The sequence below is a fragment of the Nyctibius grandis genome, chromosome 14 (assembly GCF_013368605.1).
Source record: "Nyctibius grandis isolate bNycGra1 chromosome 14, bNycGra1.pri, whole genome shotgun sequence".
NCBI lineage: Eukaryota > Metazoa > Chordata > Aves > Nyctibiiformes > Nyctibiidae > Nyctibius > Nyctibius grandis.
This window is the reverse complement of record NC_090671.1, coordinates 6,012,167-6,035,897: the sequence shown is the minus strand read 5'-3', so window position 1 is coordinate 6,035,897 and position 23,731 is coordinate 6,012,167. Positions and strand designations below refer to the sequence as shown.

General features: G+C 47.0%; 3 protein-coding genes across 7 annotated transcripts in view; all 3 read left to right on the top strand.

Annotated features, from left to right (window-relative positions):
* The first annotated feature begins 190 nt into the window (after positions 1-190).
* On the top strand, positions 191-10,742 carry LOC137670099 (glutathione S-transferase theta-1). The gene is made up of 6 exons (XM_068412709.1): positions 191-317; positions 445-501; positions 4,700-4,787; positions 5,915-6,065; positions 8,304-8,480; positions 9,454-10,742. Exons 1-6 carry the CDS (start codon positions 206-208, stop codon positions 9,652-9,654), a joined length of 786 nt encoding a protein of 261 aa, XP_068268810.1. The 5' UTR covers positions 191-205; the 3' UTR covers positions 9,655-10,742.
* A 2,368-nt stretch (positions 10,743-13,110) lies between these two features.
* LOC137670068 (D-dopachrome decarboxylase) lies at positions 13,111-15,759 on the top strand. Its single transcript, XM_068412658.1, has 3 exons — positions 13,111-13,272; positions 13,344-13,519; positions 14,319-15,759. Exons 1-3 carry the CDS (start codon positions 13,165-13,167, stop codon positions 14,389-14,391), a joined length of 357 nt encoding a protein of 118 aa, XP_068268759.1. The 5' UTR covers positions 13,111-13,164; the 3' UTR covers positions 14,392-15,759.
* A 2,441-nt stretch (positions 15,760-18,200) lies between these two features.
* Positions 18,201-23,731, top strand: part of CABIN1 (calcineurin binding protein 1) — a 111,613-nt gene continuing 106,082 nt past the window's right edge. For 4 of the 5 annotated variants that reach the window (XM_068412561.1, XM_068412559.1, XM_068412560.1 and 1 more), the window contains exons 1-6: positions 18,201-18,282; positions 21,081-21,145; positions 21,504-21,596; positions 21,936-22,049; positions 22,239-22,373; positions 22,638-22,818. In XM_068412561.1, coding sequence (XP_068268662.1) covers positions 21,143-21,145; positions 21,504-21,596; positions 21,936-22,049; positions 22,239-22,373; positions 22,638-22,818 — 526 coding nt within the window. In that variant the 5' untranslated portion in view covers positions 18,201-18,282; positions 21,081-21,142. Of the gene's footprint in view, positions 18,283-18,540; positions 18,569-21,080; positions 21,146-21,503; positions 21,597-21,935; positions 22,050-22,238; positions 22,374-22,637; positions 22,819-23,731 lie in introns of those variants that run through there. The other variant, XM_068412558.1, reaches the window with a different exon arrangement.

Here is a 23,731-nt window from a genome sequence, read left to right as displayed (position 1 = left end):
TCCCCCCGCCCCGGGGGAGGCCGCGGCCCCGCTCCGCGCCCCGCCCCGCCGCCGCCACCTCCCCTCAGAGCCGCCGCCCGGCGCAGCCCGGGGGAGGGAGCGAGGGCATCTCCCGCCCGCGCTCGGCTCGGCCCCCGCGGGGCGGCTCCGGGCGGCCGGTGGCAGAGCCGCGGCAGCCTCCCCGCGGGCCGGGCCGGGCGGCGGGATGGGGCTGGAGCTGTACCTGGACCTGCTCTCGCAGCCCTGCCGCTCCATCTACATCTTCGCCCGGAGCAACAACATCCCCTTCGAGTTCAAGCACGTGGAGCTCTTCAAAGGTGGGACGGGCACGGCCGCCCGCCCGCCGCCGAGCTGCCCCGCGGGCGGTGGCGGGCGGCGGGGCCGGGGCGGGCCGCACCCCGCCGGGGGTCGCGGGCTCAGCGCCCCTCTCTTGGCTCTTGGCAGACTCGGTGCTGGGGAAGAAGCCGGCGGCGGGGAGCGGCGCGGAGCAGCCCCGCGCAGGTGAGGGTCCCCCCGCAGCGGGCACCGGTTCCCCTCGGGCGTCCGTCCGGTCAGGCCGGGCCCGATCCCGGGCGGCGCTGGGTGCCTGGCGGCGGCCCCGCGGGCAGGGAGGGGACGGGCCGCGCTCCGGGGCGCTGGCAGCACCCGGCGCTGTACCGCGGTCCCGGGCGGGGGCTGCGGGGGGCCGGGCCGAGCCCCCCGGGCGGGGGCTGCGGGGGGCCGGGCTGGGCGCCCTGGGCGCTGGCAGGGCCGAACGCTGCGCCGGGCCCCGGCAGCGACCGTGGGGCAGCAGCGCCCACCGCTCCGGGCCCGGATCGCGCAGCCCGCGGGGGGTTTTGCCCTCCCGGCCCCCGGAGGAGCCCCGTCGCCTCCCCAGCATAGGAGCAGGAGCGCGTCCTCCTGCCCGGCCGTCGCCGCCCCGGCTCGGCTCTCGGAGCAGCGTCGCACCGCCTCCTGTCCTGGGCTGCTGCTCTGGGAACTGACGAGCTATTGACCCGGTTTGGACCGTTCTCGTAGGGAGGTTCAGTTCGGTCCATTCCGGATCAGTGGAGGGTCCCATCCTCCTGAGGCAACGTCAGCCCGTGTTTGGGGAGGCTCAATCTCAGCTGAAGGAGGAAACGCTTGAACCCTGGAAGCCAGCAAAGTGCTGGAGCTAGTGGAAGAGGGAGATCACCCGTTTATGAGAGGGATGCAGAGCTCAGAGGAGGCTTATCTGTGGTCTCACCCTGGTGTCCTCTCAAGACAGGGTCCCGTTCTGCCGGGGGAGGGTGAAACAGGTCAAGCCTGCCCAGACTTGCACTCCAGAGCTGAATCCGCTCCCAGCCCCTGGCAGCTCTGCTTGGCCCGTTGGGAGGGAAACACAAGCTCCTCGGATAACCTGAGTGATTTTAGATACGTGCTCTGCTGAGGAGCCTCAATAGAGTGGTTTGACCATGCAGCTCTTACTCCCAGAGCAGTCTCATGGCTATACTGCATCTATTTTTGTGGATCCCCAAGGAATGTTCCTCCAGCCATTTCTAGCAAATTAGTCACAGTGACAGGGGAGTGCTTTGGGAACGGTGTGCTTACAGAAACACTCAGCTGTTCAGACTTGTCCAACTGTGTAAGATGACTATTGCCCATTTACATATTGCATTTTCCTAGTAAATTGTTCCTTTTTTTGCCTAAGGTACTTGGAAATCCTTGGCTGAAGGGATGATTAGGCAGGGATGTGATTGGCAAATAGACTGATTTTTTTTTTTTTCCCTTTCTACTTCTGTGAAATCTTGTCCACTGCTCTTTTTACCCACCAGTACATTTCCTTCCCTGCACTATGACTTACACTTAAGAATTCATCCTGTGTGCAGCCTGCCCTGCTTTTTGACAGTGTATAGTCTGCTTATTAAAGTTACTCCTCAAAGCCCAGCAATACACACACTTTGTGTGTGTGTATGTGTATATCCTTGTGGGAGATGCAACTGATGTTAAACAGCCCCGTAAGTCGTCAACATGACAGGAATGATAAAGATGGGCCACCTAATGCCACTAAACAAAAAGGCTAGCTTTGCTTGCTGGCAGAGAGGCACAAGCTCAAACTCTGCTAAACAGCAAATACATATATTGGTCTCTAATACAGTAAGCAATGGGTCCTAATGAAGCAACCTGGCATTAGTGAAAAGGCTTTTGCCAGTTTGCGGCGCAGTGGCAGAGGCTCGGCACAGGTCTTTTAGGTCTTTACGCAGAGACCCTGTATGAGCCAAAGCAAATAAGGTGCCATCTCTGGGCTGCAGTGCAGTGTGTGTAATGGACACCGACCTGCTGTCCAGCCTGCTGTAGTGACATGTTAGTCCCATCAGGGGAGTAGTATGTTCAGTATTCCTGCTAGGACCGCTGCACGCTGAAAGAAGGCTGAAATCTGATTCAGGCTGCCCTCACCCGCTGATTGCTCTCATACCGTTGTTTCTCAGTTGCCCGCTACCTTGGGTAATAAGCACAGAACAACCAGGCAGCGAGGTCTGAGAATGGACTGCTCATTAGCTGTAAGCATTACTGACTTGCAACTTTCTGCTGCATTTTTCCAGAGACTACCAGAGATCTACAGATCTCACCAGAGCTGGGTGTGTGATGGCCATTGGCCTTTGGAGCCCTTCTAAAAGCACAGGACCAAGCACCTTCCCAGAGCAACTCCTTGCATGACAGTAGATTTACACAAATTTGCTTCACTTTTTTTATCATATAAATCATTAAATCATGGGCGTAAGGCACCTTGTCCTTGTACTTTGCCTGCTGGCTTGATTTTTAGGGATTTTTTTTTTAAGTTTCTCAATTATTAGGCTTAACTTGCACTTTCTGTCTGGCTCTTATTCTGAAGAAGCGCTTTCTTCCTACCTCTCCTGACAATGCTGCCTGGTTCTGCTGTGCATGTAGAACCTCTTTCCCAGCTAAGCTGGAGGCCGCCATCACTGCAGGTAGCCAGAGGCGTTCCCCAGTGAGATGGGAGACGTGGGTTTGAATCCCCTCAGACAGCGGATGAATGTGAACCTTGATCTCCGATGAAGCTGCTTATACCAGAATTTTAAAAAAGCACTTCTCAAACAAGAAAGAAGGTAGAGGCTGCTCAGCTAGAAAGAACAGGGTGGTCATGTTTGCTCTGCTTGATTTGTCTCATTATGTGAAATCAGTATTGGGAAAGTAGTCTGTAATTTGTAATGCAGCAACCTTCCTTCCTCCCACCTCTTCCCAAAGCCAACTGCAAATGAACTTGATAGTCCAAAGGCTGGTTTTATTTCTTGGAGACCATTTCCTGCTGCACGTTTGTCCAGTAAAGCAGACACTGCCGTTGCCTCCTGAATGGGGGCAAATAGTTCTTGGGCATGTAGATCACTGCCTGTTAGTTAACAGCCCTTATTTTTTTTTCAACAGAGGGATTTTTGTACAAGATCTGCTGGTCATGCTGATTTGGTCAGGATTTGCACCCTAGAATGTCATGTCTCTTTCTAGAGAGCACTTAAAACAAGCAAAGCGAACAAACTCCTCGCACCTTTTCTTACGTAGGTGTTCCTGGACTTTTGTACAATCCCCTGGCATTTGACTGCTGACTGGCACGAGCAGTGCCTGCAGTGGGAAACTGAAAACCTGATTAGATAGTCAGCTCTTAATGCCTCCAAACTCCAAGGGACTGTGGAGTTTAAACTCTTTTATGGGATGGTGTCTTCCTCCTGCGTTTTCCTGACAGAGGCAGGTTGACACGCGGAGCCAGGAGTAATGCAGGGTGGAGGTGTGTGAGCTTCCCTGTGTCCCCCATGGCAGAGTGAATTCTTCCGTGAGCCTGCTGTTGTATTGCTGACATTCATGTTTTTCCTATCCCAGCAAAAGCTCTGGAAGCATCCTCAGCTGCATGTCTGCCCAGGGCTCAGCTCTGTTGACAGCATTTGCTTTCTTTGTAAATGCTCAATTCCCTCTGCTCTTCAGAGACAAAAAAACAGGAAAAGGATTTTGCTCCGTGGGTCTATAAGCCAGCTGGGTTCTCTTTGATTAATTAGCCACTGCAGTGATCTCTGTGTGCACAAGGCTGTCAGTTGCTTTCCATCGTGACTCCTTCCTAGCTAGAGTCAGCCACATTTACAAGCTGCAGGAAAATTACTTTGTTTTGGTATTGCCTGTGGGAACAGGAGCAGGGGTAGCAACCATCTGCCCTCGTTAGGATGCCCTGCGTGCAAACTCAGCTTCTCCAGACGCTGCTTCCTTGGCAAATATTAAGTACTTTTTAGGTGCTCAGTTGTCTTCATCCTAACTCCTGTCTTTTTCCCCGCTGTCTCTAAAGCCGTAGGACACACGGTTCTCAAGGCAGTTAGCAGTTCCTGGTTATCTGCAGGAGTGTTTTCAATACCAGCACCTTCATTCTGGTATCTAAATGCCTCTCCAGGAGTGATTTTTTTTCAGTAAATTTTGCAACTATTACTGGTACCTGAGTCAAGGAACAGAATTCCTGTATAGAAATGTGAACTGCTCCATTCCACGTGCCCAGCCTGGGCCGATTGCCCTCTACAAACAGCATTTACACTGACTCTTCAACTTCAGTACCTTTTAATGGTGAAATATGACTGTATAGAGAAAACCTCACACAGTTCACTGAATGTCCCGTTGGCTACAGGTATTTCATTCATCATTCACTGGCAGATATACTTCTAACCTCTCACTTGTCTGTTCATGTTTTTAGGGCCATCAAACAGTGAAGGAGCTGGCAAAGTCAGCCTCTTGAAGAAAGTACCAGCACTGAAGGACGGAGACTTCACCTTAGCAGAATGGTAAGAACTCAGTCCTCAGACTTCCTTGGGTACCAGTAATCTCTGCAGCGTTTAGGAGATGTTATTCCTGCTGAATGATTCAGGATCACGGAATTTATGAACATGTTGGTTACTTTTAATAGTATAACCTCATTTCCTCTGTTTCCATTTTCTGTTTGAATTATCTTTCAGAATGTAAACAAATCAGATGACTTAACTTCTTGATCTTACCCTAATGCAGTTGCCTCAAAATGGGATTATAAACATTCCTGGGAAATGTTTAAAGCTTATAAAAATCCCTTTTACCCTAGGAAAAAAAATCCCTTTTACCCTAGGAAAAAATTCTGTTTATCTGAATTAGTCATAAAGGCCAAGTGAACACCTACAGAGATAAAATTTATGTTTTACATTATAAGGTTAATATGGAGACTGGTTAATGGTGTCATAATACTGAAATAATTGAACTCTAGTAGTATCAGCATAGGACGAGGGTCTGCATTTTCTTCTGTTTTGTCAGCACAGGATTTTCTATGGCATCTCTTTTTGTAGTAACAGCCTACAAATTGTTGCAGATGACTAAAATATTTTTCCATCTGACTTCTCCTGCCAATTAGTGAAAATATAAACATCTGGACAAACACAAAAAGATTCTGGAGGCTCTCCTTGTTGGGACCTCCACTGACTTCAATGGAAGCTGTGGGCTAGAAAGAGAGAGATCTGGTGAAAAGGCAGCATAACTCATCAGAGAGTTTCATTTAGTACACAAGTGCATAAACATGCATAGGTCTCAGAGAGATGGGTCAGAACAGTGGAGGAATAAGTGGGATTAGCATTGCTGATAGATGACTATGGAGGCTTATTGTTTGTTTACCCCAGTACTGTCCAGCTGTCCTCTGCACCAAGGAACAGTGCTGTGATTTTCCAGCAGGTTAAAGTTTTCATGGGAACTAAGGTGATTAAGTGGCATCTCTGATGGCAGCATGAATTAGATGCCTATGCGTGGCTCCTAGAGTCCATCGGAAATCCTGATCTGAGTGCTTTTTAGCAGAAGCAGCAAGCTCAGAAGGGGCAGGAGAGGGAGCTTAGGCGAAAGCGTTCTGCACCATAACTCCCTGACCCCTTTCTTGTCCTTGTTAATGTCTGAGCAGCACTGCCATTCTGCTGTACCTGAGTCGAAAGTACAACACTCCTGACCACTGGTACCCATCAGACATACAAAAACGGGCCCAGGTAGATGAATACCTCTCATGGCACCATGCGAACATCCGGGCTAATGCTCCTAAGACCATGTGGATCAAGGTAAGGACACTGAGTATTAAAATGCGAGTAAAGTGATGTTTTCCTGGCAGAATACTGAGCATTTGAACAGCCCCAATGCGGAGAGAGTTTGTCACACTGGAATAACAAACCTAGGCCATTCCTAGCTGAGAGGAGCTGTTAGAGAGGGAGCTGTTCCTAATTGCTCAATGTCAGGATCTGGCAAAAGCAGCTTTGGTCATTTTGCTTTTTTCCTTAAAGTAGGTCTGGTACAGAAGGTCTCAAAGCCTGACGGACTTCCATTGCCTGGATTTGTGAACACATCTATAACAGATCGGGTATTGGCTCCAGAAGCCTCCCCTCCCTGCACAGCTGTGCAGAGTGTGCACATAGCAGTTTTGCCTCTTTGGCGAGCGCGTGCTTTGTTACTGGAAGCAGAAGGGCTTGCATTCATACAGCAAGTCCCTGCAGCCCCATCAGGGTGGAAATCCAGAAGGAGCCTTCTGCTTCCAACACTCTTACGTGCTTCTCTGAAATGGGTTCAGGGATAGACAGAACAGAGACACAGGGAGAATGGCAGAATTTCTTTATTCGGTGTGGTCAGATCAATTTACATTTAGGCAAAATTAACAGAATCACCCTGAGGCAGAAAATCATTTCATATCAGATGATTTTGCTGGACACCTATTCCCAGCCAACTCACCAGACAGTTAATGCAACTACCCTTGGAGAGGCCCAGGTGCAAGTACAGCCCTGCAAGTACAGCTGTGGTGTGGAATTTCAGGTGAAATCAGGGTTGTCAGTAAACAGGTAAGAACTTCACTCCGTGTAAAGTTTGCCTTTGTTTGTGCCTAACAAAGCATATCAGGACTCATTTAGCTTTTTGATTTATTGGCATTTGAATTTTTGGCTAGAGAGCACAGAGAAGCAATTCAAATATGAGTCAGATTCATACAAGAAGCAGTTTCTTCCAGTCTCTGCAGGCTGTTACTGCAGTGCTCCAAGGCAAAGAAATCCAGCTCATTGCTGCTGCTGATTAGATAACCCAGATACACAAATGGTCCTTGGAATAATTGAAAATAGGGAAACATATAAAGCCACCGTGTAACAGAAGGCATATTAGCTAGGCATGGGGGAGGACAGACTGCCCTGACATACCGAAAAGGAAGGAGATGCTGTTTCAAGTGACTCTATCCGGAGAACCCATCATGCATAATTGGAACCACTTAGGAAGAGAACTGGCCATGAATTTTCTGATGAAATAGATTCCACATGTATTTGGCAAAAATCCTGGCTTGGATTAAGCAATCCCGACTTGAATTGTTGAATATAGTAGCAATAAGTAGAAATGCAGTCCACTCCGACCGATGGAAATTTGTATCTTTAATTTTGCTTCTCTAAATAAACTGTATTTCCTTACCTGTGGTAGGTGGAGGCAGCATAGTTGTGAACCACTGAGGGCTCCAACAATGCATACACTTCTGTGAATGCTGACTGAGCTCACGGAAAGGCAGCTACCCCCTGTGCCAGCAAGTCCGTGGAGACAAGGACCACACTTATATGACTGGTCTGGAAAAATTTCTAGTGGTTTAAAGAATGGTGCTCGGGAGGCCACAGAAAGGCTGGTGTGAAAGTGGCGCTTACCCACTCCCAGCCTCGCTGGCTGCTGTCACGCAGAGGAAGCCATTTCCTGCCTCTGCAGCCAGTGCTGATGCATTCCAGTCCCTCCTACGCTCCCTGCCACAGCCACCGCCATGCCCTCCTCCCTGTCACCCTGCAGGAGAGGCAGCTGCCTGTCTGCCTGCCTCCAGCACCCAGGTACACCACAGGGTGGATAGCAGGGGCGGCTGGTGGGCAGGCGGCCTGCTGACCCGTCTTGGCAGGCTCTTGAAGCAGAGGACATAGCAGGGGTGGCTGTGGCAGAGGTTTGTCTTCTCTGGAGCTGTTGCCCGTTTTTCTTTTGTAACCCACCAAGGTGGAGTGGGAGGGCACAACTGTCCCGCGCAAAACAAGCTGAACCCTTGGCTTCGTTCTGCACGTTGCTGCTCATTAGCTGGAGGTTATTGTCACGGCAGATCAGCCACTTAAGACTGCTTGTGTGCTCTCTGACCATGAGCTACTTGGAACTGCAGCAGTCCATGAAGCTCTAGCATCATCCCTTCCTGCAGCTTTGCAGGATCACTGACAATCATGAGTACTTAAGGGGGTGTAACTTAAAGGACTACCAGCAGATCCATGAGAAGACAGCTAACTGTACTCATAAGTCCCTTCTTTCTTCAGGTGCTGATTCCGCTCTTCACAGGGCAGCCACTGCCCTCCGAGAAGCTCCAGGAGGTTATGGAGGGGCTGTCCACTTCCCTGAAGCAATTTGAGGAGAGGTTTCTGCAGGACAAGGCTTTTATCATCGGGAGCGAGATCTCTCTGGCGGATCTTGTGGCCATTGTGGAGCTGATGCAAGTGAGTGCTGGAGCATGGGAAGGAAGTCTCAGCGCGAGGGAAGAGAGATGCTGCTGGGCAGGGAGGGCTGCAGCATGTGGTAACACTTCACTAGAAAGAGGAGTGAGTGAGGGCATATCTCAGCAGAGCTGGGCTAAGACAATGAGGAGAATATGGGAGTGGGTTCAGAACACCAGTTGAAAAACAAAAAAGCTGGCTGCAACAGATCCCTTTTGTTTCTCTAACAATGCTTCTCCATCCTTTATCGTGACTTTATTTTTAACCTCCAGAGAAGGACTTAATATATAAAAGTGAGAAGCAATAGCAGACAGTTCTGATGAAGTAAGAAAATGATACAGGAGTATTTTTATCATACAAGAATATTCTTCTTCAGAGGGTACTTTCCTGTGCTATGTCTGGAAGATGCAAGACTGAATCGCAGACAGAGGCAATCCAATTAAGTCTGTTACAAACTGGTTGTTCTCTGCCAGACTGTCAGGGCCTGGATCGTGCAGCCCAGAAGTGATTCTTTCTCCCAGTTCTGTATCCCAGAGACTGAAAAATATCAGTTCAGCCTCTCTACAGCATTGTGTTCCAGAGAGTGGCACAGGCAGCAAGTAGAAGGGGGGTAGATTATGTCAACTGAGACAGCAGTTCAATTAAACGCTCAGCGTTTTGTGTTGTGGTTTTGCTATATTATAGCAAAGTCCGTACTGCTGACTGTGCAGTTGTCCCTGGAACTGTCAGCCCACCATCTGTTCAATGCTGTAGTTGAAAATCACTCACAGTAAGTGGTAGGTCATCCCTGCTGCTCCTAACAGCGGTTCTGGCACACGGGAATTGAGTTGTAAATGCCCTTTAAAATACAGGCTAGATTCTGTGTCCCCCAGATAGATACACCTGACAGAGGAGATTTCCCTCCTTCCTAGTGCTCCTCTGTGAGCTCTTCTTCATTATTTCACCTCTACCTGTTGCTCTCTCCCCCTCTCTACAGCCTGTTGGAGTTGGTTGCGATGTCTTTGAAGACAGACCTAGGCTGATGGAGTGGCGCAGGCGGGTGGAGGATGCTGTGGGGAAAGAGCTTTTCTTCCAAGCCCATGAGATGATCCTCAATATCAAAGAACTGAGCAACATTCAAATTGATCCGCAGCTGAAAGAGCATCTGGCACCTGTGTTGATGAAGATGTTGAAATGAATTAACCCATCTTACCATTTTTCCTGCCCTTTTAACTTCTTCTCTGACCTCCGGTTCTACACGTAACTGGAAAGAGCACTGTAATTCTAACACAGAAATTGCAGGGTGTCTCCCCACTCCCCAGGCCTTCCCTGTGTCTTTGGGGGTGGAAGCTGGGAAAGTTTTAAGACCTGAAATGTTAAATTTATACAAAAGGCTGAGGCCCTGCAGGTCACTTAACACATGCATCTGGGTTTTATTTCAGTGTCAGTCTTCTCAGAGGTGATGGAGACACGAATGGTATTTCTTGACAAAGATTGAACCAGGCTGCACACTGGGAACATGAGAGAACTGTAGAGGATGAGGATCGTTGTTTTCATGTGTTTTTAACATTTGCAGCTCCTTCCCAAGTGGCCAGCACTGCAAAGCATGCCTGATCCTCACCTTCCCAGCACATATCTGCACAGACAAGTGTGGAGCAAAACTACAGGCAGTCACAAAAGTGAAAAAAGACATTGAATTTTTTTTTTTAAGTTTCTTATTGCTGGGGCATCTTGCTTGGCTGTCCATGTACATTCCACACGTCTATTTGCCTTTAAGTTCCTGTGATAAGTTTCTTCATATTCATCTACAACTGTGAATCTTCGTAATTCTTCAATTTAATCACTGCTCTTCATTTTTGAAAGCCTGGGTTTCGTTGGTGCTCGGTCTGCTGGTACACAGGTGGCAGGGGCTGTTCTTGGAGATTTGTCCAGTAAAGACCAAGCCGCTTCAAAAAGCTGAGGGTGGCCACAGCCTTCGAATAACTGCCTACCTAAAATACTCTGTTGATATTATATTGGGAATACACTGAAAGAATGCATTCACAGTGATTTCTTGAAAGAGAATATAACAATCAAATCGTGTTTTTTCTGTGGTAATACTGTAATGGCAACCCACATTTCTCCTAGAAAATGCACAGGGGGGAGTAAATCTAGACGTGCTCTTTGGGACTGTTTTGCATGGAAGTTCACCAAGTAAGTCACCCTCTGCAGCTGAAGTAATAGGAGAGATTTTGTGGCATTGAGCAACATATGTATCACAATAAAAGGGCAGAGAATTGTTTTGGAGCTTTTGGGCTCTTTTTCTTGGCTCTGTTTATTTCTGGTTAGCTGTAGCTCAAATACAAAACCCTTTTGTACTGCGGCACAATTTGTGAGGTAAAACTGAGAGAATCTAACCATTTCTAGTTTCTTCAGTTGAAAAAAGCAAATTATAAAGGATGCAGAAACTGATGGAATATAAATCTCTGAATACTTCCATTCACAAGCAGTTGTTGCCCTTGAACCTTACCCTGAAATCCTTGCCCCAAGAACTCTTCCTATAAGGAGTAAGACAAAATAAGTAAATAGTTCAGGAATTGCTTCTCTCACTAATCGAGTAGCTTCTTTCCAGTACTACCATGTCTTGGCTAGTGATGTTTCTGCTGGTATGTTCTATAAAGCCTGATGTGTTCTGGTCATGTTTTTCACTAAGGTTTCAGTTCTAGATAATACTGCTTTAGTCCAGAGCCTAGGGAGATCTTTAAAGTCCCTGTTTGGAAAGAGATTCCCATTGTATATTTCAGCTTGCATTAGCAGGAAATTTTGTTTTGTGATTATGTTCTCTATAAAGACAACAGACCTGACTGAAGTCACTCTCTTTTCATGAACCAAAAATATTGGAAACAGACACACGTTTATTCCCACCCCTCCCTTCTTTCCTTCCCAAACAGTAGATGAATAATATGTTTTTATTGATGTTTTATTCACAAAATATTGTCTACAACTGAGTTAAATTTTAAATGGGAAGTGGTTGAAATTTTTTTTATAATTTTGAGAGTGGAATTGCTAAGTGGATGATGACACATGCAAATGTCTGCAGGAGGGAAAAAACTACCGTGATTTTCCAAAGACTGAGCATGTTTGAGACTACTTGCTGCTGTGCTGTCCTCTCTTGGTTGCACGTTCATCCCTCTACAAGCATTTTAATCGCCCACTCCAAGACAGAAACAATAAAACACATGTCTTTAGTTTAAAAACTCTGTGAGGCCGTGAACAATTTGCCATTCACATGAATCAAGAGCGAAGGACAATGCGTATCATCAGTGATGTTTGTGACAGCCCCATGTCCTGTTGTAATTGCTGACATCCGAGACTTGAATCTTGTTTCCTTTTGGAGCCTTCTGATACGCTGGTTTCTTGTCACATCATGTTTTTTGGCCTTGGAATTGAAAAAGATTTTTAGTACTTGAAGGAAGGTGAGAGAAATAGAAAAATGGATCCATTACCTGGAGGCAATGACTCCCAGCAATCAGGCAGAACTGGGCTTGCACCAGGGTTTGCAAGATGGCTGAATACCCCCACTGCCTTCATTTCAGTGACAAATTTGGGATCATCTATTTACAGTACTTTATCTTTCTGTAAATTTACCCTGGAATCTAACAGTTTTCCTGGGTTATTTCTTCTGCTGCTTTCCTGGATTAGAAGGGAGCCACCCGTGCCAGCCTGCCTTGCCCTGTCCCCTCTCCGGTTGGGTCTCTCTCTTCACTCTCTCTCCCCTAGAAATCTGTTTCCAGCCTTTTTCCTGGCTGGTTTATACACACCGCTCCTCATGCCAGTATTGTCTTCATTACCTGCAGTGAAGGCCAAGCAATTCCCCCAGCAGAAAAATGTGCAATCCCATCAGTTTTCATTAGGATTGTCTAGAGCTGTAGAAAACAAAAAAATCACATTGTACAGGGCCAATTTTCACAACAGTGCTGTGCCTTAAACGAGGTGACCTTTTAATCTAGCTGGTTCATAACCTTTTGCTGTAAATGAGCACATACAACCCTCACTGGACAGTAGCTCAGCAGCTGAAAACCCTCTGATCTCCAGATTAGACACCTCTGACCTGTAGATTAGACTGTCCCTGAGACCCAGCCTGCCAGGGTCACTTTTATCAATTTTGGAGCTCAAAGTCCTGATTACAGAAGCTTGTTTGATAATTATGTATTTTGGATAAAACAATAAACCTCTCTGCTTGCCTTTTAATTTCTTGTAGTGCTGGTTGTTCTGAGAAGTCGCTGCTCTTCCATTCGTAACCCTCCCTGCACAGACAGGCGCAGAGGTGCCTGTTGCGGTGACCAGAAACGTCTTCCCACCACCAGTAAGGACCATCACAAAACTCATTTTAACCTTCTGGCAGTGAGATGTGATTTTTTGCTCTCTCAGTCTCTAATACACCTCGCAGCGATGCACACCGTGAGAAGCAGAAGGCCCGAGAGCCAGCTGATGTGTTTGGGGTAAAACAGAGAACAGCCAAAGCCCTGCCGGGGGCTGGCACAGGGCGAGGAGCCGGTGCGAGGGCGAGATCCTCGTCGTAGCGCTGCAGGCAGCCCCGGGAGCGGCGGGGACGGTGCCAGACCCCGGCCGCTGGCTCCCGCCCCCGCCGGGGCTCGCTCCGGGGGCGGAGCGGCGGCCGGGCCGGGCCAGGCCGGGCGGAGGCGGTGGGGGAGCGCAGGGCTGCGCCATGCCGTTCCTGGAGCTGGAGACCAACCTGCCGGCCGGGCGGCTGCCGCCGGGGCTGGCCCTGGAGCTCTGCGCCGCCGCCGCCGACATCTTGGGCAAGCCGGCGGAGGTGAGCGGGGGAGCCGGGGCGGCGGGCGGCGGGGCCGGGGCGGCGGGCCCTGACGGTGCCTGTGCCGGCAGCGGGTGAACGTGACGGTGCGGAGCGGGCTGCCCATGGTGCTGTCGGGCTCGGCCGAGCCCTGCGCCCAGCTGCTCGTCTCCTCCATCGGCGTGGTGGGCTCGGCGGAGCAGAACCAGCGGCACAGCGCCCGCTTCTTCGACGTCCTGACGGCGCAGCTGGGCCTCGGCCCCGAGCGGTGAGTGCGGGCCTGGCCCGGCCCGGGGGGGCTTAGCCCCGGCACCCCCTTCCCCTGAGGGTCAGGGACACTGTGCTCAGCCCTGGGCAGGGAGAGGTTTGTGTGTGGTGTGCGGATGCATGAAACACGGCGAACAAAGTACGGGAAGGTGTTCAAAGTGGTGATGATGATGTAGGTTTCCAGGCCCTCCATGAGATTAAGGTGTAATCTAGGTCCAAGACTAGATAGCAAACATTAAGGGCTGTTGGTTGCTGAATCCCAGCCACATGGTTTAGGTCCAGATGAAACCATGGGCTGGTTGCGCTCATTGAACAGTCTGGGAACAAGTGTTCTCTGAAGATGGGTAGTTCCAGTTGGTGTAATTGGTGCAAAACCCAGTGGGAACTGGTAGAGCTTCGCAGTGGGGACGCCATGCCAGAACAAGGCTGTTCCTGAAGGTAAGCCATGTCCCTCTCTGCCCCTCTTCCCCATCTCCCCAAGGAGAGGAATAGCATTTCGCTGCCTCTTGGGTGCTGTGAGGGTAAATACCCAACAAGATTATGAGCTGCTTGGGTCCTTCTGACATGGACAAGTACCTCGTATAAACAGTGTCGAAATTCAGTCTGCTTTTCAGTTTGTGTGGGTGAAGTAAGTCTGGCACCTGTTTGTACCCTGCCCACACACAGCTTATTTTTGCTTCTGTTAAATTAACACCATGAAGTGTGAGCCAGCAAGAGCTTAGTGCAGATCTTCGACCTTGTTGCAAACTGGGCAGGGATACTACTTAATAGTAAAATAATGTTTTCTGTCCACTTCAAAGGATTGTCATCCGCTTTTACCCACTGGAGCCCTGGCAAATCGGCAAGAACAGAACAGTCATGACGTTCCTGTGATCCGTCGAGTGCCTGGCTGGAACAAAGCAATGATGAAGACAACGCAGAAATGACCAGCTCCATCTATCTACTTGTTTCCTCTTATGATCAAATCCGTGTAGCTCCGCACCTTTACCTGTACGATTCACTTTTGTCTTTGCATCCCATGCACACAAAGCGGAAGAGTGGGGCAGTCAGCTGTGCTGATTTTACTAAAATGGTTCAAGGTCTTTGTCTCAAGCTTGTCTCGTAGCCCAAAGGCTCTCCCGCTGCCTATGGCTAAGCCATTGCAGTCTGGTGATGGCCATATGTAGGCCTAGAAAAAGCTCTTTCGTAGCAGCAAAAAGTTTAATTCCAGAACACGTTTGAGGACCAGAGAGGTTCTCTGCTTCATCCATATTTCCTCATACTCTGCAAGACAGAAAGATCCTTGTTTCTGTTTCTCTGTGGCAGCAGAAGGGTCCCAGGCTGGCTACGAAGACCTGGGAGTTAAATTATTCTCTTTTCAGGCTCCCTAAAAGCCCTTTCTGGAAAGGAATGTGATTATTAGAAGGGAAGTTTATGCATTTATGTAATTGCTTATTCAAGGCTCACGTCAGATCTTGTGCCCTGTGCTCTAGCATTGCCACCCCTGCTGGCTGCTTCCACGAAGTTTTATTTGTCCACAAGATTTTCACGTCTGAATGTTTGTGTGCCGATGGCAGCGTGTAGAGGAGGGAGTCACTTGTGAAGAATTGCACTGTGCCACAGGAAAATATTTTGAAGGTTCTGCTACTGCTAGATTTAATTCCTGTCATTCATCCAGTTGTTCAAAATACTTTTCCTCACCCCGCTGTTACAGGGAGTTTTGGGATGATGCAGCATCTCACTGTGTCCTGTGGATGGTGTTTTCAGCTCACTGTCCCTGCAGGGAAGTGTTTTGGGTTTTTAGGACTAATATGCTCCCTCACTTTAAAACTGGAATACACATGGCATTTGATTAAAACAAAAGGATGGTACTTCTTATGTATAATGTTCTCTGTCTTCCACTGATAATGAAAACATTTACCAGTTTCCTTTCCACTTTGTGACTTGGTCAGGTCCCAGACAGGGAGCTTGGAGGAACTGAGAGCATGCCCTTGGGACATGGAGGTCCATGGGAACGCAAGGCTGAAGGGTGCTTCTGCTCTCCTTTGTCATTCTGATTGGAGTTTTATTTGTTTATGACTTGAGGTCTCAAGATAGTTGAAAATATTCCTTCTAATTACCCTTGGAAGTTGCTTGTTCACTATGTAGCATAAACATCTTCTATGTTTGCAAAATCTGTCAGGAACATGAACCAAACACAAATTTGTGTATCAGGCTAGGGGGGCTACACCTTATCTGCTTAATAAAATGTATCAAAGCCTCTTTTGATAAGTATCAGTTTCTTGGCTTGCAACATTTGGTTTTTTAGCTCTCAGTGCTTGGACACAGGTGTCATGGTTGCCCAGGTCCGTGCGCTTTCTCAGGAGGTCTCTTCAGCTAAAACTTTTTGAAACTCAGGTAATGAACAGGTCGGTGACCTGAGTCTGAGACGCACGTGTCACTCAGGAGTGCTCTCTTGCAGGGAAGAGGGTGGACAGCCCTGGCTTTGCAAAGGGCTTGACCAACTTGAGGTGAATACTCTGAAACACAGAAAATAATGTCGCTTTAATTCAGATCTGCAGATGGCTCATTTTCTGGAGGTCCTTCTACCCCGTGAAGGAATAAGCACAAACTCTTGCCAAAGCCTTTGTTTCCTTCAGAGAAACCCTGCTCTGCCCTGTGCCCCAGCTCTCCTTTTTTGGCATGTTGGCCACTGCCAGGCACTGCTGCAGGCTCTGTGACTTCCCCTCGCCCTCGGCTGCTCCCCATGTGGGCTCTTGCCTAGGAGCGACTTTCCCAGCATTGCAGAGCTGAGCAGGAAGAGATAAGGAAGGAGAGGGAAAGCTTTGCCATGCAAAGTTGTCTGAGTAAAATGGGTCCTCGGTGTGACTTTCCCACCCGTTTCCATGCTGTGGCTGCGTTCTGGCGTTATCTGACAAAACGTCCTAGAATAATGCAAAATCACTGCAAAAGTGCTGGGTCAAGGCCCATCTTGAGGATTTTATCGTTCATGGACTTTGAGCTTTTTTTATAAGAGCAGTTAAAATATTAATCAAAGGATCATTTGGTTATGAATTGTTTGTGCCTTGGTCTGAGCCAATCGATTGATACTTTTTTGGTGCTGGGGTCTGTCAGCACAGAATGAGCTTCTGAGAGTCCTGGGAGCTTGCAGATGGCCGTTTTCCTTCAGAAACTGCTGGTGCTGAATATACTTTTAATGTTCATGTTGATCTGAAGAGATGGCCTATTTTTCGTCCACTGTGCTAATGTTGGTGTAGGTTCATGCAATATTTTAGGGCTCAAGAAGGATACCCTGCAAAGGGGTTATGTAGCCCCCCGAAACCCACCCTAGAGCCCGCACACAGAAACCAACAGAAGCAGGAAATGTTTTCTCAGATCTCTTGCTTATTCTTCCTAGTTGGAGAAAATCAGATACACCACCCTTCTCTAGGGCTCAGCAGTAATGTTATAAAATCACTTTCCCTTGAATGCTACGTGCAGATTGTCCCTCTTCCATGGGATGGACCCTGCCTGACATCTGGATTTAATATCCCAGCTACAGCAGATCTTTTTACCGTTGTACTGACTCTGTAACTTCCCAGGCTTGACCTCCTAAGGTTAACTAATATTTCTGCTCCCAGAAATGGCCTCTCCTGGTTTGTTTGAGAACCCTGTGTAGGCATGTTTGCAAATTCAAAGGTAATGACCCGATTTTGAACACTGTGTAACCATTTCCTAGCTTCAAACCTTTGAAGTGAGGACAATCTTTCTGTGTATTTACACAAGAGAGGACCTGCGAGGCCCTGAGCACACTGAACGGCACTACTGACAGCAAAGCGTTACAGAAGCACAGTAGCCTTGGAAGTCACCCTGCAAGCACAACGGTGTCGTGCTGCAACGTACGTGGATGGCAACCCTGTTCTTTGTCATGATGAAAGGATGGGTGTTATTTTCTTCCACAAACGGGACCCCGGAGTTCATACGTTCAGGACTGGGAGGACTGTTCCTTACAGTGCTAAACACTGATTCAGTGAAATGCCTGATCACAGGCTTAACTTCCCCAGCGTGATGCGACCCGTTGTAACAAGGGGCAGCTTTAAAGGTGTGGTCGTACCCCACAGACGGAGCAAGGCCCCAGTGCGTTCCTCAGCCTGTGTCTGCTCAGAGCCTTCCCCACATGGTGCCTGCACCAGTAGGGCTCGCGTGGGGCTGCCAGTGGCGCGCCTTCTCTCCAAGACTCGCTGCAATATGATCACCTTACATTTAAACAAAGCTATTTCCACCAGAGCTGTGGCGGGCATTGTCTGGCTCGGGTCCCTGCCTCACGCCGTGCTGCCGCCATCGCACAGGGTCACCCCCCAACACCTCCCAGGGCCACGAAACCCTGTTCCCGCCTCCAGCTGGCACCGCGGCGCGTTTCAGGGAAAACCAGCGACTTGGGGATGATTTCCACACCCACGGGAAAGGGGATCCGGGATTTATTTAATCGTTTGCACCCGCACCCCACACGCAGAGACCCTTCGGCCCCGCCAGCCCCCGAGCGAACCTGCGGCCCCGCCCTCCCCGCCTCCCTCTGCCCAGCGTTTCTATTGGCCGTTTAGGGAACGGCTGCTCGGCCAATGAGCAACCTCCTTATTGGCGCGCGGGGCTCCGGGGGTTCGCAGGGGGTTGCCGTGGAGACCGCCGGTGAGGCCGCGTCTCCGGGGAGCCGCCGCTCGCCTGAGGGAGCCGCTCCGGGAGCCCGCGGCGGCCGCTCCCCGCCCCCCGGCCGGGAGCAGCGCCGGCGTCCCGGGGCGGCCCTGCGAGGTGAGTGTCCCGTCCGGCCCGGCCCCGCGCAGGGGCCTGAGGGGCTGCCGGGGCTTGGCCCTACGCGCAGCCCGCCGGCGAGGGCTGCGGGAGCCCGGCCCGGCCCGGCCCGGCTCGGCTCGGCCTCGCCTGCCCCCCTCCAGGGAGCCGCGGTCAGAGGCAGACGTGGGCTTCCTCCCTCCCCCGGCTCCTCCCGGCCCTTTGTGCCGCCCGCCGGCTAGTGGAGCCTGGCAAAGCAGCGAGAGGGGCGTCCCTGCTTCTCTTTGCGGAAAGTTACCGTATTTCGGTAAAAACGGCTTTAATAAAATGCGGCGGAGGTGATCTGCGGTGTTAAAAACCCAAACCAAAACAAAAATCAAGTGTTTTTAAAACAAGTGTGTGTTTGCAGTGTGTGGATCCCAAGTGTAGCAACAACAAAAGCCAGCAGTGCCCAAGTCACTCCCTTTGTTTCTTGTTTTGAACTTGAGAATCACACAAGCTCTGGGAAGAAGAGCTGCCGTTTGAAATTTTTACTGAAGTTTTAAACTAGTGAGGTAAAAGGAGATAAGATTTTGAAGGCAAAAGGCTTTAAAGAGGTATTGTTGCCCTTTGAGGATGTGCTCACCTGTCGTAGCCATAGGCTTATAGCTGAGACGCTCTTGTCACTGAAAAACTCCAAACCGTTTTGTAATGCTTTATATTAAAGACTAATTCTTTTTTTTCCTCCCTACCTGATGTAGCTGTGTTCCCCTGAAAGTGATTGTAGTGACATACTTAATTCCTACATGTTATGACACTGTTGTAACTCAGTCCACAGTTAGGCTTGCAACCATGCACAGTGCCTGGTTTAGAAAAATAAATTAAACCAGTGCCCCACCTGCCTGACACACCAGTATAAATGCTGTGCAGAGGCAATATCCTTGTCCTGTTTTTCAAAAGCATTACACTGTTCTGTTTGGTTATGCTCCCTCAAGTTGCGATTCCCCGGAGAGGAGAGGTGCTAAATATTTGTTACAAATTTTCTGTATAAGTAAAAAGAATTAAAATTGTTTCCCCACTTTTCTGTAGTTGTGGTTTCACTGGCAGTCTAACCACAGAAGTAAACTCTTGACTGTAGTCCCTCTCCTGTTGACTTCCTCTGCTGCCTTGAGCAAGATTATGTGGATTCAGCAAAAGACTTGGGCATATTTCTGAATATAGGCATATTTGTAAGTGAACTTAAAAACACTCAATTTAAATATGTAATTGATTTGGGATCATACAGTCTTACTTATTTAGATGTCTTAAGCATCTGGCCTTCCTGTCAAAACCTGGGGCGTTCAATATTCCTGAAAGAGATAACCATTAATCTCTGCATGTTTTCTCCATATAGTAGACAAGGAATCCTCGTCTTGAAAGAAATGTGAGATTTTATTAACATTTACTTAGTGACTTAAAGAGAAAAATGCTTTATTGCTGTGCCGTTGCCAGTCTGATTTAGCTGCAAGCGAGGAAAGTAAGTGGTGCATGGGCAAGCAAAATATCATTGCTGAATGAATGAAATTCCTGTCAAAGCATTGTTTTCTCTACATGCAGAACTAATCATGATGATGTGTGAGTTAATTCAGCTTATAGTTCAGAACTCCCACTGCTTCCTGCTGTGGTTAATTCTGGATTTATTCTTCTATTAATGTGGCCTCCAATGTTAGACTGTTTTTGGCCTGTCTTGCATGTGTCATCTTTTTGTTTCAGTTGATGGGAAGGTTTCAGCACATAGCAGTGAAGCTTTTCTAAAAAAGCAACACAGAATTATCTCATATTTTTTTGCCTTTACTGACATCATGTTTCAAGCAGTTCATAGAGTATAAATTATGGGTTTAGTTATGAGGAAAAATGACTTACAGATTATAAATGTGTATTTTCCGCTTTAAATTTTATCAGTGGTAAAAAGACTGGAAATATTAGTATCCTTCCTTCAGAATGAAGAAATACTGGTTATTACAAGTTCAGTTTCTTTTGTTTGCATAAATCTAATAGATCTAAGTGCATATGCAGTAGCTACAACTTGGTTTTGCATTAGAGGTGGTCTGTGGAAGTTGGTAACATACTCAGAAAAGGCAACTGTGTTATAAACACTGGTTCTGTTCTTGCAGGGATAGCGGTAATGAAAACATTTTTAATCAGAGGAATTTCCAGGTGCAGACAGTATTTTGAGCAATGGGTTGACTAGCCACTGTGGCCTGACACAGATAACCTTCCCTTTTTTGTCCTTTCCTATTCTGTAAATATCCGTAACTGCTGTGGTTTCTAGACATGAGAGAGCGCTCTGGTTTGTGCTGTAGATAAAAGGTGCAGGAAAACTTCCATAATTTTTTTTAAAGTAACTGAAGATAAACTCATAAGCTATAATGATTCATGCTCATAAAACGTCAGAGTATTCAAGAAGCTTTTTTGGTTTTAGCTTTTGTCATTAAAGGGATTAATATTGTGATGTTGTTAATATAATGTATGTTCATTAGATATTATACAGTAACTGAATAACTTTATAGCTGTGATTACATTGCCAATACTTCCAGTCCCCCCACACCACCAAGACTAGTCTTCAAAGCCATCCTGAAGTAATGGATGTTCTTAACTTTGTATTTTATTCTCTATCTCTAGTTAAAATTCACTTCAATGTTATTGTTCCTATGTGGTAGGGCAGTTTATCTCTTGTCATGGGGTGGTGGTGATATAGGACAGTTAATTGGTTATTGATTAAGGTATTCCCAGCCTGTCATTTAGTTCTGAATGCTTTCTTTATGGACAGAATAAACATTCTAATCCTGTTTGCTTTCCAGACCTGTTTGTGTTAGGCACTTGCTCCCAATCCTGCAGAAAACCAGTGTGAATAACTGTGAACATGGTAAGGGCTTATTGAGATGGTTTTTGAGATGTTTTGGTAGAAATAAAATTGACAATTTTCTTTTTCCCCAGGACTAAGAATAAGTTGGCATAATGAGAACATTTTAAGCTGTTGCTTACCAGACACTTGAAATTTTGTTTTTTTCAGCTGATTTCGGGGGGAAATTGTTTTGATATTTTATTAATTGCAATTAGTGGTGACTAAATTCATTACAGTTCTTGTAACTTCATGTAGAGATCTCTCAGTATTGTCCATTTACCAACTGAAGTTAAAAAAAAATAGAAAAATTTAGTTTGCAAGGGAAACTGGGACACATGTAGATGTGGCATTTCTTGTGACATCTCCACTGTTGTTCTAGATTCGAATCGCAGCGCTGAATGCGAGCTCCACAATTGAGGATGACTACGAAGGTACCTTCAAAAGTCATAAGACACAGACAAAGGAAGCTCAAGTAAGTAAACCCACAGTTTTCTTAATGAAGTTCTGTCTTGAGGGGAGTTTTGTCCTCTCTTTTGCAGATATTGTTCAACCATAATTTTTTGTTTTTAGGGAAGTTGTGTTACTATCTTATCTCTTGAAACCCTCCTTTAACAAGATAAAACTTCACTCAAATGAGTTGTTTGGTCAGTAAGGCTAATGTTCTGCCACAGAGTCTGGATGTGGACTGCTATATAGCAGAAAGTATTAAAAGTGTGAAACCACTGATATTCATAATAAATATAAGAATATTGTAATAAGTATATTTAATAAAGTTGCCCTACGAAATAGGTTCTAATTTTTTAAACCACAGGAAGCAGAAGCTTTTGCTTTGTACCACAAAGCTTTGGACCTTCAGAAACATGACCGATTCGAAGAGTCTGCTAAAGCTTATCATGAGCTGCTTGAGATTCGTCTTCTGCGAGAGGTCAGTGACCTTTAAAGAATGAAACTCTAGAAACTATTTTTATTGTATTTTGTTTTACTTCATTTCTTATTGGCTAATTAGAAATGTCAGTGTTATCAACTGGCAAGTTGTTTGCTGTTCTTTTTACTTGTCTAATTCCTAATGCCTGAGTTGCAGGCATTATTTTATCATTTATTTTATCATTTCTAGGCAGTTCTTTCTGGTGATGAGAAAGAAGGGCTGAAACATCCAGGCTTGATGTTAAAATATTCCACTTATAAAAACCTAGCACAACTGGCAGCACAACGGGATGACTTAGAGACAGCCATGGAGTTTTATTTGGAGGTATGGTACAGCTGAAATAAACCACTGGAGCCTCAATGGTTGCAAACACTTGCCAAAATATAGATGTACACCTTTCAGCATACATCATTTGAATGTATGTGTGAATGCTGGGTACTTTCTGACGTTATATGTGATATAACTGGCCCACCATTCAGTCCCCCAATCAGTAGTGAACCTGCTGAAAACTAAAGCAGTGCCAATCCCTGTAGACAAGTGGATACACATGTGTGAAATGTGAATAATGCTGTTTGTGCTGCTTTCTAGGCTGTAATGCTGGACTCTACTGATGTCAACCTATGGTATAAAATTGGTCGTGTGGCAATAAAACTAATACGGCTACCTTTGGCTCGTCATGCTTTTGAAGAAGGTCTCAGGTGTAATCCTGATCACTGGCCTTGTTTAGATAACCTTATCACAATATTGTACACACTCAGCGACTACACAAGTAAGTACAGTACACCAAAAAAATTCTCAGGATATGTGTAAAAAAATTGCAATGGTGCAGTCGTATAGGAGAAAGTGTGTCTTGCATAGGCAGTACATGAGGGTATGATAGAGACTTTTACTTCATGATAGAGATTTTTTATTTCATGATGAAGTATGGTGATTTGTATCAGTTCTGGTTACCCTAAAAATAAATGCCTGTGGTCTCTTAGATCAGAGCCTCTGCAAGCAGTTTCCCTGTAGACTGTTCTCTTGCCTTTCAATGTATGTTGGTTTTGTCTTTCTAGTCATTTCCAGCTATGTAGTTCCAGGATTTGGGTATAAAGCTACAGACTAGTTCATAGCCTAGGTGATTAATTGTAGTTACAGCAGTTGATACAACTGACCCTGAGAATTTTACATTTGAGTAGTATCCAGTGGATGAACTGATTCAAAGGAAGTTTAGGAGAGAAGTTGCAAGATGGCAGAAATATTGAATCTATTCTGGTTTGCCCTACTGGAACGGTCCTAATTGTCTTCATGCAATTGCCCACACGAGCACAAACCTGGTGGGATACATTGCTTGTTACACTAACGGAATCTGGAGTTAAGGCATTTGATAACATGAAAATGGTAAATGATTGTGATTCTGCTTTATGATTCTAATTTCTTTCGTGCAGGAATGGAGTCTTGAAAGTAAATAAAGGATGTACTGCAAAAATTGTTTAAACAAAATTAATGATATTCTTTTTCTGGATATAATATTTGGGAAGACATAATATGTTATTTTAACTGTATGCATGTAATTATTTGGCATGTTACAAAGCTATTGGTCTTATTTATGTAAATATCATATTTAGTTGGAATTCAGTGGTGTATATGAAGCCCAGAAATGGGAGCTTTTGAATGAACCAAAGCAGCGACTGACCATTCAA

Bases quoted from the DNA above. Each gene is read 5' to 3' on its own strand.
- LOC137670099 (XM_068412709.1), top strand. From the start codon at position 206: ATGGGGCTGGAGCTGTACCTGGACCTGCTCTCGCAGCCCTGCCGCTCC. The intron at 318-444 runs GTGGGACGGGCA...GGCTCTTGGCAG, and splicing joins GCACGTGGAGCTCTTCAAAG to ACTCGGTGCTGGGGAAGAAG. The intron at 6,066-8,303 runs GTAAGGACACTG...TTCTTTCTTCAG, and splicing joins CTAAGACCATGTGGATCAAG to GTGCTGATTCCGCTCTTCAC.
- LOC137670068 (XM_068412658.1), top strand. From the start codon at position 13,165: ATGCCGTTCCTGGAGCTGGAGACCAACCTGCCGGCCGGGCGGCTGCCG. The intron at 13,273-13,343 runs GTGAGCGGGGGA...CTGTGCCGGCAG, and splicing joins TCTTGGGCAAGCCGGCGGAG to CGGGTGAACGTGACGGTGCG. The intron at 13,520-14,318 runs GTGAGTGCGGGC...TCCACTTCAAAG, and splicing joins CTGGGCCTCGGCCCCGAGCG to GATTGTCATCCGCTTTTACC.